This window comes from Corylus avellana, chromosome ca8 (genome assembly GCF_901000735.1).
Source record: "Corylus avellana chromosome ca8, CavTom2PMs-1.0".
Taxonomy (NCBI): Eukaryota; Viridiplantae; Streptophyta; class Magnoliopsida; order Fagales; family Betulaceae; genus Corylus; species Corylus avellana.
The window spans coordinates 14488620-14501549 of record NC_081548.1 but is presented as its reverse complement, the minus strand read 5'-3'; the positions used below and the strand labels follow the sequence as shown (position 1 = coordinate 14501549).

Sequence of the window (12930 nt, the reverse complement as noted above, 5' to 3'; positions counted from 1 at the left end):
AAACGATCTAAAAGTGGTGTTGGCCTGGCCCATTAAACAAATCATACTCTCTAGGTTTGTGTCGGGTTTACAAACCAAGTAAAAAATTATCAATCATAAATATAGCATGTTGGGCTCAGGTAATTGTATCGAAGTATGAGTATAAAATTATATACATCAAGCACAGCTCGACCCGTTTAATTAAACGGGCCAAACCCCTCATTCATAAGTCACTAATGTCGTGTTGAGTTTATGCCGTATTTACACGTTGTGTAAAAAATTGTGAGTCATACTATTTAGTAGACTGATATACAATTGTTATATAACTGAAATGTCTCAATTTTTATAAATACAGATATAATGACTGATTTTCATTATCAGATCAACAAATTACACGACAATCAAAGAGTACTAAATGTTAACATTGCTCTTTTTATTGTGTATGACTGGTTCTCGTCAATGCAAGTCTAATTGAAACGCAAGGTAATCGTGTTACAACGTTTTGACGTGCTGAATTGAAATTCAATAGAGAGAAAGTAAATTTGATGTTGAAAAAAGAAACCCAATTCACACAAGCCGCACTCAGCCGCCAATCTAATTTCATGCCAAACAAAAAAAAGGAAACAATCAAATCACGTCTGTTATATATAAAGCTTTATTATTTATGTAGTTAAAATTAAAGATAAAAACTTAACACGAACAAAGTTTTCTTTTAAATTAGGTCGAAAGAATTTTCTTCAATTTAATCTATAAAAGTGACATATGTCTCTTGAATATGTAACATTACATGTTTTTTTTAATAAGAGAAACAAAGTTAAAATTAAGTTTTATTAAAAATTCACGTGCATCTCACATGTTATTAAAAAAAAGGACACAAGAATTCCCTTTATTGTGCGAACATGTCAAAAAAAAAAAGAAAAATATATGTCACTTTTATAAATTAAGTTGAAGGAAATTTTTTCAATACAGTTTGAAGGAAAACTTTGTTCTTTATTTAATCAAAACAAAATATTATTTATATTGGGCAATATTTCTGAATAATATGACAACCTGCAAAACGCAAAATTCAGACCCCAACCACATGGTACGGATTTTATATTAAAAGTATGATAATGTTGTTTCTTTTAAGTTGCCCACAAAAAACCAAAGAAAAAATTGTTTTTGTTTTGTGTGGGTGGGTTAATTTAATTATTATAATATTGAATATGCAGGATATTGTTTTTATAAAGGTCAGCGATTTTGACTTTAAATTCGTGGGACCACTAATAATAGAAAGTCGTGGCACCATTTTTTATACTTCTCAAAACAATGGATTCGTGGGCTGCCCCACACTACACGTAATGGATGGATTAGCAAATGAGAAGTTTTTTTTTTTTTTTTTTAATTAAAAAAAAAATTGTCAAGCTTATCCCTCATTTGTTTCTACATCAAAAGTTTTAAATATATTCAAGTGTTTGGCTACTCTTAAAAAAAGCTTGTCAACCAAAATAAATTTTCAGTATACTCCACTCCAATCTCTACTGTTTCAGCGTAAAATATTTTTTTTTTTAAATTAAAAATTAGTTTTAGTGTGATTTTAGTTGAAAATATTTTCAAGCATTTGGCTTATACAGAAATCAACGAATATATTTTTACATTTTTATTAAGTTATATTAACCTATAAAATATCAATTTTTATTCACAATATAAAAATGTTAATATAAAACAACTAAAAACTAACCTAAAATTTATGTTTAATTAAAATATACTCATATGGACTAACCATTGTCGTATATTTTGAAGTTGGGAGAGTCACAAATAACATCCGACAACACATTCAAATTACTCACAAAAGTTCAATCATAAGTATTATCAGCCAAGTTCAACCACAAATATTACAATCAAGTTTTGATCAAAGTACTATCAATAGTACGTTAATACATATCGATAATATGCAAATTATAATCTCCATGGTTGTTCAAGAATTCTTCCAACCATATCTTTCTAATTCTTTGCCATAAATACTCTTACAGCCTTCTTATTGTATATCAAGTGCTGAAATGCAAATGTAAGCATAACTTCCTCATATCCTTTCATCTTCATTACTTCCTTATAAAGGTCATTTCCATCGACTGGATCCTTATTAAGAGCTTTAATGGCGTCCACAAGAGGTAGCTCAATCAGCTGAGACCACGCCTAATGAAGCGAAAGTCACTAGTTCGAATCTCCCTTCTCCCTTTTGTGTGGACATGTCAAAAAAAAAAAAAAAATAGCTTTACAGCTGTTGCAACTTCTTTTAATTGTTCAAAACTTTGACTATAACTGTCTTCACTATGAGCACTACTTCTTTTCCTTTGGGACCTTTTGGCTGAAGTTGAATTGAAAGAAGCAACATATTTTTCTTTTGACGACACTTAATCAAAATCCAAATCCATATGTTCTAAATCAAGAACATTATCATGCTAATCAATATCAGCAATCAAATCATTACATATAGAAACATAATCATCTTCATTGAGAGGTTTGCATGAAGAAGGTTTAGAAAAAGAGGAGGCTCGTGCAATGTTACGTAGCCTACCTCAAACATATTATTATATAAGCTTAAAGAATACATAAATGACTAAACTACCCTCAAACCCTAATACATTCTTTTAACACTCCTCCTCAAGCTGGAGCATATATATCATATAAACCCAACTTGGAACAAATAAACTCTAACCAGTTACGATATAAAAACTTTGTAAACATATCAGCTAATCGGTTTCCAGACTTGACGAATACTGTAGATATATCTCTATTAAGTATTTTGTCTCGGATGTAATGACAATCAGCCTCAATGTGTTTAGTCCTTTCATGAAAAACTAGGTTAGATGCAATATGTATAGCAGCCTAGTTATCACAAGATAATGAGATAGGAGTAGCAGCCGAGAAACCAATCTCCTGAAGAAAATGTTGTAACCATGTCAACTCAGTAGTCGTATGAGCCATTGCCCTATACTCTGCTTCAGCACTAGATCGTGCCACCACTGTCTGTTTCTTACTATTCCAAGTTACAAGATTACCATTGAAGAATGTGCAATATCCTGTAATAGACCGTCTATCTGAAGGAGAACCTGCCCAATCTGCATCAGTAAAACCTTCTAGGCTAACATGTCCATTTGGTCTATACAATATTCCTAGACCAGGTTGTCTCTTTACATACCGAATAATCCGAGTAACAACTTCCCAATGTGAAACCTGAGGAGCCTCCAAGAACTGACTGACAACACTAACGGATGACGGTATCTGCTAGGATCTTCAAATAATTCACCTTCATCCTTTAGTAATTTCTTATTTGGATCCATTGGAACATCAACCGGTCGAGAACCCAAAAGATCTGTCTCTTCTAATAAGTCAAGTGCATACTTTCTCTGGGATTTCACCTTCATCCTTTAGTAATTTCTTATTTGGATCCATTGGAACATCAACTGGTCGAGAACCCAAAACATCTTTCTCTGGGATAAATTGATACCTGTTCGAGATCTAGCAACTTCAATACCTAGAAAATATCGAAGTTTGCCCAAATCCTTGGTATGAAATTGATCCTGTAGGAATTGTTTTAATCGGGCAATGCCTCCTGAATCATCTCCAGTAATGACAATGTCATCTACATACACCACAAGGAGAATATAGCCTGCACTAGTATGTAAGTTGAATACTGAATGATCTGTCTGACATCTCTGAAGACCAAACTTCAATACCGCTTCAGAGAACTTTCCAATAAACCATGCCCGTGGTGATTGCTTGAGACCTTACAACGCCTTTCTTAATTTACAGACATAGCCTTGAGACTCCCCCTGAAGGACAAACCCAAGTGGTTGTTCAATATAAACTTCTTCACTCAAGTCCCCATGTAGAAAAGCATTTTTGACATCCAATTGAAACAATGGTTGACATGTCAAGAAAATACTTTTCTTGACGTGCTACATGTGACACGTCAAGAAATTCTTGATATGTTACATATGACACGTCAAGAAAATAAATTGAAAATAGTAAGAGAAAAAAAAATGATATGATCCTTATTTTAAAAAAAAAATAATACTATATACTTAAGACTAAGAGAACACATATATGTATTAATATTCTAAAAAAACACTTTAACCTTTTAGTTTATAATACTCCTACAATATTGAAAAAGTGATATAGCCATAATAATTGTTTCAAAATAAATTAAAAGAGTACCTATTTATCATTGTCTAAATATATTTAATAGCTAATGCATTAACTAGTTTTATAACGACATATTTAATAGCTAATGAATATATCTCTTAATATATGACGACATATACCAATAAAATTGTGTTACTTAATATAGGTATCAATTAAATTTTGAATCAAGTATAATTATACATATACCAATTAAATTTTGTTACCTAATATAGGTACCAATTAAATTTTGTTATCTACTATTTAATTCTAATTAAAATAATGGGAGAATCCGTATCACACCAGCTTGATATTTAATTGGCGTGTCCCCCTAAATTTTTTAATTGTGACAATTTTTTCTACAAACTGCCAAAAATTGTCAATTTACCTCAATGACGAAACTACCCTTAGTAAAATAAAAACAAAAAAATACTAAAACTGGTAGAAAAAACCTAAAACTAAAATAAATAAATAAATCCATAGGGTGGCAAATTTGAATTTTTTTTTTTAAAAAAAATCCATTGTATAAGAAAAAAATTAAAAATTTTCTTTTTTTTTTTTTTGTTATGAAATTTTTTTTTTATAACTTTTTAAAATAAAATTTTCTGTTTTAGAAAAAATTAACAATTTTCGTTTAAGAAAATAAAAATTTCCGTTTCTTTTAAATAAAAATTTCTGTTTAAAGAAAAAATCGTTTATTTTTTATTTTTTTTTTATAAAAAAAATTCTTTTAAAAAATAATAATAATTTTTTAAAACTCTTTTTTTTTTAATTAAAATTTTCGTTTTTAAAAAATAAAAAAAAAAAATTATTTATTTTATTTATTTTTTGAATTTATAAGAGTGTTTTTATCTTATTGAGAAATACATAGGGACATTTTTATCTTTTTGCTAGTCTTAAGAAAGACATTATCACAATTAAAAGTTTGGGGGATACATTGTCAATTAAGTGATAGTTTAAAGAGAGTATATGAACTTTACCCTTTAAATTTAATATCGGTTTAAACTTTAATAGTAATCAATTTCAAATTTAACACTAATTTTAAAATTTACGTCAAAAAGTTTGAGGATAGAAACGTAAAACATTACTCTTGTGAAATTAGTCATCGAATTATTGAAATGCATAAATCCACCTTTTTTTTTTTTTTTTTTTTTTTTTTTTGTAAGATTGGTATCTTTGATTAGTATGCAAAAGATGTTGCTCTCAAAATTGTTATCTTTGATTAGTCATGATTATGATATTTACGTTTGGTCATTTGCAAAAGTCTCAATCACGATTATGGTTTTCACTGTGACCTGACAACATTGAATGGCCTCGTCTTTATAGATAAGGCAACAAGCATCTCTATCTCAGCCTTGTCCTTGCCAATCGAAGACTTGTTCAGAACATTCATTTCTGGTCATTAAGTCGTCGTACATTGGATTGGACAAGATTACTTCTTAAGCATTGGTTATAATTCTGAGTAAAAAAATGTAAAATTTTATTTCAACTATTACATTTTTTTAAAAAAAATTTATACATATTTATTGTCTATCACTTTAGTTTCATTTTTGATGCATGTCTGTATATAATGTATGACTGGTCTCCGACTCTCAGTCATTGTGTGGCCATTGATCGCTTCATGATTTGCTTTTCCTCTTACTTATTTATATATGGATAAAAATTTTCTCCGAATTAATTTGAAGGAAATTTCTTTCAAGATACTTCAAAAGGTGAAAGTGTTAAGTGTTATCTCACATATATTTTTTTGAATAGAAATTTTTTTCCAAACCAGTCTGAGAAAATATCTTTTAACCCATTTAAAATAGTGTCAAGTGTTTATAAATATTTAAAATACACATAAAATTTAGTCTAAGTTAGTAAACTGCTATTAATGATGTTAAGAATTTAATGTGTCTTTTAAATGTTTATAGACACTTGATACTATTTTAAATGGGTTGAAGGATATTTCTTCCATACTGGTTTAATTTGGAGGAAATTGTTGTCCTGTTTTTTTTAAAGCGAGAGTTTTCCTCCAAATTGGGTTGGAGGAACTTCCTCCAACTTAGTCTATAAAAATGACATGTGTCATTTGGGCATGTGAGATCGATGCACATGTTTTTTTAATAGTAGGAACAAAGTTGGAATAAATAATATTAAAAACTAATGCGCATCTCACATGTTATTAAAAAAATGAACTCGTCATTTTTATAGACTGGGTTGAAAGAAGTTTCTCAAACCTAGTTTGGAGGAAAATTCTGTCATTTTTTAACATTTTTAAGAGCCATTTATTGTCATTCTACTAACCTATGAACCTAAACATTAATTTTTAAGAACTCCAAACATGTTGAATGACACTTATCATTACTTATTGAAATAGTTTGAAGGGGATTGAGATCCCCTAGAATTCTCTTTAAACTTTAGATTCTCAAATTCATAAATCTCAGCCGTTCATCTTATTTAGGATCCGGATCCCCTAGAGTTCTTAAAGAATTTGAGTTTCTCAAATTCCTAAATCTTGCAGTCCATTATATCTAAGGTTTAAGACAAATGCCACCTTTTATGGTTTTATTAAGGAAACGAAATAACTGATTATATTCCCCAAATAAAAATGCAACGCATAAATGGTCTTATTTTTTTTAGAAGTGATTTATTTATTTTAAAATAAATTGTTTCTGCCTCAAAACAAAGATAATGTACAACTTGTTTCCCTCCCAAAACAAAAACAACTTACGCTTCTTGTTCCTCATGTCAAAATGAAAGAAAATCTTTTTTTTAAAAAAAAAAAAACTTTTTCCGGTAATTCTGGAAAAAAAAAAAAATTGCAGCTTTTGATCTCATACATTTTGCAGAAGAAATTCTGGAAATATATATATAAACGAGTATTACATAATCTTCTTCTTCAAAAAACTGAATATATGTACGTTTGCTAAAGTGTTGTCCAACTTTAGATCTAGTAAGTTCATGTTCACCGGGCCGACAAATAATTTTATTTGTTGACATCAATGTGTTTGTTGTTTATTTTCTTAAGTGAAACGTTTTGAACTAGTTCATAATTAAATGTGGAAACAAATTCTAAGTTGTTTGGGAACTTGGATGTGACTCACGCTGTATCGGATTTTTTTCTTGAAGCTGCAATTTTTTTTTTTTTCCTTTTTTTTTTCAGAATTATCGGAAGAAGTTAAAACTCTTTTTTCAGATTCTTTTTTTTTTCCCCTTCAAACTGCAATTTTTTTTTCCCTTCAGGTACTTCTTAAAAAAAAATAAAACAATTTATGCATTGCCTTTTTATTTAGGAAATATAATAAGTTATTTCGTTTCCTTAATAAGATCATATATAAGAGATGGGATTTATTTTAACCCTTAAATATAATAGATGACTAGATTTAAAAATTTGAGAAGGCCTTGTTTGGGAAGCAAGATTTTCCAACTCAAACTGAAATTTTTTCTAAATTCATGTTTGGCAATTTTTTAAACTCAATTCAACTCAACTCAAAAAATTTCAACTTAACTCAAAAATTTTCATCCAAATTAATAAAAATTATAAATAAAGATTGAAAAAATAAATAAATAAATTTAGGGTAGCCGAAACACCCCAGGTGGTGGTTGGGCCACCCCAAGCCCAACTGGGGTGGTCCGACCACCCCTTAATATTTTATTATTTTTGTAAACTTCTTATTATTATTTTTTTAATTAAATTTAAAATATATAAAATATTTTATTATTATTTCTATCAATGTGACATATGTTTCATTTATAGCCTTAGGATATCTCTCAAGAGAGATCCTAATTATTAATTGACATATTTTCTAATTATTTGACATATTTTCAACTATTATAGAGTTGGCTCGGTTGCCTTTATTTTATTTTATTTTATTTTGTAACTTTTTCCTCTCCCCTCTTCCCCGCATTGAAAAAAAGAAAAAGAAAAAGAAAAAGGGGGGGTGGGGGGTGGTGGGGGGTATGAGCATTTTTAAAATAATAATAATAATAATAATTTGAACTTTGCTAGTATTATTTTTTATATTAGCTTAGATTTATCTTCTTTTTAAAGTTGGAATGCTTTGAAATGATGGTAATGTGCAAATTTTAGAGTATACATTTTTTGCAAAGTAGTTGCTACTTGCTTCTCGTCTCGTATTTCAAAGCATTTTCATGAGATATCTCATTCTCTTTTCCATTTAAATAAGAGTAGGAAAATCTCACTTTGTAACAACCCTTTTTCCTACGTCAATTAGAAGATCGTACTTTAACTAACATAAGTATGCTAATCTTTGCAAGCAGATTGTACTTTTTTTCCCCTTTCTAATAAGCAGATCATTTTATGTTGATATCTCATGCTTTGGTTTAGAAACAATAAATTTAACTCCTCTTGTATCCCCCTCCCACGTTCCTGTATTGTATTTGAATAAATAAAATAAAATTATAAAAAATAAATAAATAAAAAGTGGAACCCCTCCAGTGAATTCAGAGCTACATGGCCTAAAAGAATTTCCTTACTAACACATGCCAGCTGGTTCTAAAATGAGTCCCTTTTGTGATCCAAAGTACTAATATCGCCTATTATATATATACAACCTTTCGAGTAATGCCGTTATGGAGAGAATCCGTTTTTAAAAGTGTCAATTATGCTACATAGATTTAATTTAAGGGTGAATTAAATTAAGCTGGAAGAGAAATGATAGGATTATAAAATATTTTACAAAATAATTTTATTGTCCTATTATAATTGAAAACGAGATAAATTTATATTTTAAAAAATTTAATCATATTTTTTTAAAATTAAAAAAAAAAAAAAAAAAAAAATTAGAAGCCTAACAATTTTCAGCTGAAAAGGCTAAAAAAAAAAAAATTGCTAAATAGAAAATCTCTTTTTAAACCATGAGATGGTAGAATTTGTAAATGGGTTAAAGTAATTCCAAAAATATTTATGTATAATATTTATCCCACAAAAGAAAAGGTAATTGTGAAGTGGGAGAGTGTTGTTCTCAAAGTTAGAATTGTCAGAGTCATTCATTTATGAGGACCTCAAAGGGAAGTTGTGGCATTTAAAACTCTCCGCATCCAATTCCCAATGCTCCAACTACCTCGCATTTACTCCGATCGACAGATGGATGGATGGATGGGACGGATGTGCTCTACGCCTGCATTGGTGGTGGCTCAGAAACGACCACCCAATCTATCGTGATTCATGAGAGAGAGAGAACACGTAAGCATGCATGTGAAGCTCATAAATGAGACAATTGGGGCTGAGATTTGTGTCGTCTTCATGTGGTCCACCCTCTTTCTTTCTTTTTTCTTTTTTTTTTTTTCATTCAATGCGGGGAAGAGGGGAGAGGGAAAAGTTACAAAATAAAATAAAATAAAATAAAGGCAACCGAGCCAACTCTATAATAGTTGAAAATATGTCAAATAATTAGAAAATATGTCAATTAATAATTAGGATCTCTCTTGACAGATATCCTAAGGCCATAAATGAAACATGTCACATTGATAGAAATAATAATAAAATATTCTATATATTTTAAATTTAATTAAAAAAATAATAATAAGAAGTTTACAAAAATAATAAAATATTAAGGGGTGGTCGGACCACCCCAGTTGGGCTTGGGGTGGCCCAACCACCATCTGGGGTGTTTCGGCTACCCTAAATTAATTTATTTATTTTTTCAATCTTTATTTATAATTTTTATTAATTTGGATGAAAATTTTTTAGTTAAGTTGAAATTTTTTGAGTTGAGTTGAATTGAGTTTAAAAAATTGCCAAACATGAATTTAGAAAAAATTTCAGTTTGAGTTGAAAAATCTTGCTTCCCAAACAAGTCTTTAAAAATTCTAAGGGATCTGGATCAGCTTCGCACACTTCTCGATGACAACAGGGGTTGGCTTAGATTTTTTGTTTTAAGTTTTGTTCTTAATTTTCATTATATATATATATATTTTTTAAAATTTAAATAATATTTATTGAGACAGTGTACGTACGTACGTTAGTCGCTAATTGATTTGAGTTGTATGCCCTAAAAAAAATACCATCTGCAAGTCTGCAACGCTTTTTAAAACTAAATGGTATGTTTGATTTGGAACTAAACTACAAATACAGATAAAGTATTTAACAAAAAAAAAAATTGTTGTAATTTTACGTGCTACAACTCATACAACTTAGAGTATGTTTATGATTGCATTTGATAAATAGAATTTTTAAGTTAAAAAAGTGTTTTTTGGCTAAAGCTTCATTTTAAACTTTTGTCAAAAGTGCGTTTTAACCATTTTTAGACTTTTTAAACCCTTAAAAAAGCGCTAATAATTTTTTTTACTAAAAGGATACTTTTTTTTTTTTAACAGACTTTCTTAGTGTTAAACGCACTTTTAAATCTTTCAAACATACACCGAATCAAGCCCTTGGTCCTTGAACTAGTCAAGCTTGTTAGCAACGGCAAAGAGAGTGATCTTAATCAGTTGAGTGAGCTCTATAAAACCGGGACCAAAAGAAAAGGAAGTGAAAGAATTGTATTGCATGATTGTTCGTTTACTTCGCCAAACGCCAAGAGAGGAAAAATTGATCTTTTGTTTTATTATTTGACCTCACAATTCTTTGGAATTGAAAATTAAAGTTGTCCATTTTGCTCCAAGTTGCAAAAAACATATCAAGAAAATTTGTCAGTAGATCTGAATTTTCTGTAGATCTGAAATTGATTTACGTAATGATTTTTTTGTAGATATTGTCTTACAATAGTTCGAGAAACTATTGTATATATCATATATAATGTTTCAAATTGTATCTTTAACATTATACGGACTATTTTACCTCTATTTGATATATATATATATATATATACGAAAAAAATTAAGGCCTTGTTTAGTAAAGGGTTTGGAGTTGGCTTAGACATTATTTATCACCATTTTTCAAAAAAATCAATATCAAAACATTTTAACTTTTTAACTTTTTATATCACATCATTCATTTTTTATTATTATTCAAATAAAAAAATCACTACAAAACAAAAATTTTTCACTTTTTCATACAACTTTTTCACCTTTTTATATAAAGCATTATTATTATTTTTTCACATCAATCTACATCAACTACAGTGTCTAAGCCAACTCATTTACCAAACATCACCTAAATGTTAATACAAAGGTGGGGTAGTGGTCTATTCGGAGTTCATAGTCTTTCCTGACTTTTACGTGTGAGTAGCCAGCCATTTTTTACGTCAAAAGTCTTCTTAAGTCTTTTGCGCTTGTGGGGTAGTGGTCTATTCAGAGTTGGGTAGTGGTCTATTCAGAGTTCATAGTCTTTCCTGACTTTTACGTGAGTAGCCAGCCATTTTTTACTTCAAAAGTCTTCTTAGTCTTTTACGCTTGTGGGGTAGTGGTCTATTCAGAGTTGGGTAGTGGTGTATTCAGAGTTCATAGTCTTTCCAGACTTTTACGTGTGAGGAGACCAGCCATTTTTAACTTCAAAAGTCTTCTTAGTTGTTGAGTGGTCTTGGACCTCTCTCAACCCCAAAAATTAGCTCAAGAGGTGAGATTTTCTCTCACACTTATAAAGTGACTACCAATCCCTTCCACAATCGATGTGGGATAACCCTCAACATTAGTCTTTTACGCTTGTCTTTGCTTTTGTTACAGTCTTTGCTTAGAGTATGTTTGTAATTGTACAAGGGGAATAGAGTTTTTAAGTTTAAAATCGTATTTTTACAAAAGAAAAAATTATTTAAGCTTTTGAAAAAAATGCGTTTTGGTCACTTTAGATACTAAAAATACTTTTTAAGCTTTATATTGTTGGTTTCACTACAAAAATTTTCACATTTGAAAAGTGATTTTTTAGAAAATGTCACTAAAATGCAATTTCATTTGAAGAGTTAAAAACTTGCATTTTAGTGATATTTTCTAAAAACGTTATTATTCAAATGTCATTAAATGTGAAAATTTTTGTAATGTTTGTGACAAGCTTTAAAAAATAACTCTTCCCTTCAACCTCGTCTTGTTCCGCACATGTCATACAGTGTTAATTGAAAATATCATATAGTGCAATAACATTTGTAATTGTCAAGAAAAAGAGTTGAGTATATATTCACTTAGCGCATCTCCATTATCACCCCAAAAAAATGTGTCAATTTACAGTTTCCTTAAAATCACTTAAAAAGTTCAATTATATATATATATATATATATATATATATATATATATAAGAGTAAGAAATATGAAAATTAGCACCTATGAGCAATGACGGAGGAGGGGGGTGGCTAGTATAGGCCAAACTCCCCTCCCCCCGTTTTATATAATGCATAAGTAAGCGATATGAAAATTAGCACCTATGAGCATTGACGAAGTTGAGGGGTGACTGGTATAGGATTTTTACTTTTTACGCTATTGGCCCTACCAACAAAATATTTTGGCCCTATTCACCTTTTTTTTTTTACTATCTGTTCAAATCTAAAATCATAATTGTATAAAATTTTGTAGTCGCTACTCAATAAATCTTTTGGTCCTTACCCATTCAAACTTAGAAGCTCTAATTGTATAAAAATTTTGTAGTCTCTATCAAGCTACCACAAGCAAAAAGGCCACTCAATATAGCAATGATAAATGAGACATAAATGTGGGTTGATGTGAGTAAAATTATTTTTAAATTTTCTAAAAAGTTTGTACATGAGGTTCACACTTTTTATTGGTATTTTATAACAAATTATAGTTATACTCTTGGAATGCATCAAAGGAACTGTGAAGATCATGTGTTTTGGGGGTATTTTTTACTTTTAATTTGAAAAAAGTGTTAGAAAAATATTTTCGCACCAAACCAGACCA

General features: G+C 29.5%; 1 protein-coding gene across 1 annotated transcript; it reads right to left on the bottom strand.

Moving 5' to 3' along the window:
* Positions 1-2847: 2847 nt before the first annotated feature.
* LOC132190921 (secreted RxLR effector protein 161-like) lies at positions 2848-5536 on the bottom strand. The gene is made up of 3 exons (XM_059605947.1): positions 5439-5536; positions 3364-3469; positions 2848-3243 (listed from the first exon to the last, which is right to left on the bottom strand). Exons 1-3 carry the CDS (start codon positions 5534-5536, stop codon positions 2848-2850), a joined length of 600 nt encoding a protein of 199 aa, XP_059461930.1.
* Between the last annotated feature and the right edge of the window lie 7394 nt (positions 5537-12930).

What these genes read in the sequence shown, in the direction of transcription:
- LOC132190921 (XM_059605947.1), bottom strand. Translation starts at nt 5,536, where the DNA reads ATGAATGTTCTGAACAAGTCTTCGATTGGCAAGGACAAGGCTGAGATA. An exon ending in AGGCCATTCAATGTTGTCAG is followed by an intron (nt 3,470 to 5,438) that starts GTCACAGTGAAA and finishes GATCTCGAACAG; the next exon opens with GTATCAATTTATCCCAGAGA. An exon ending in AAGGTGAAATCCCAGAGAAA is followed by an intron (nt 3,244 to 3,363) that starts GTATGCACTTGA and finishes AGATCCTAGCAG; the next exon opens with ATACCGTCATCCGTTAGTGT.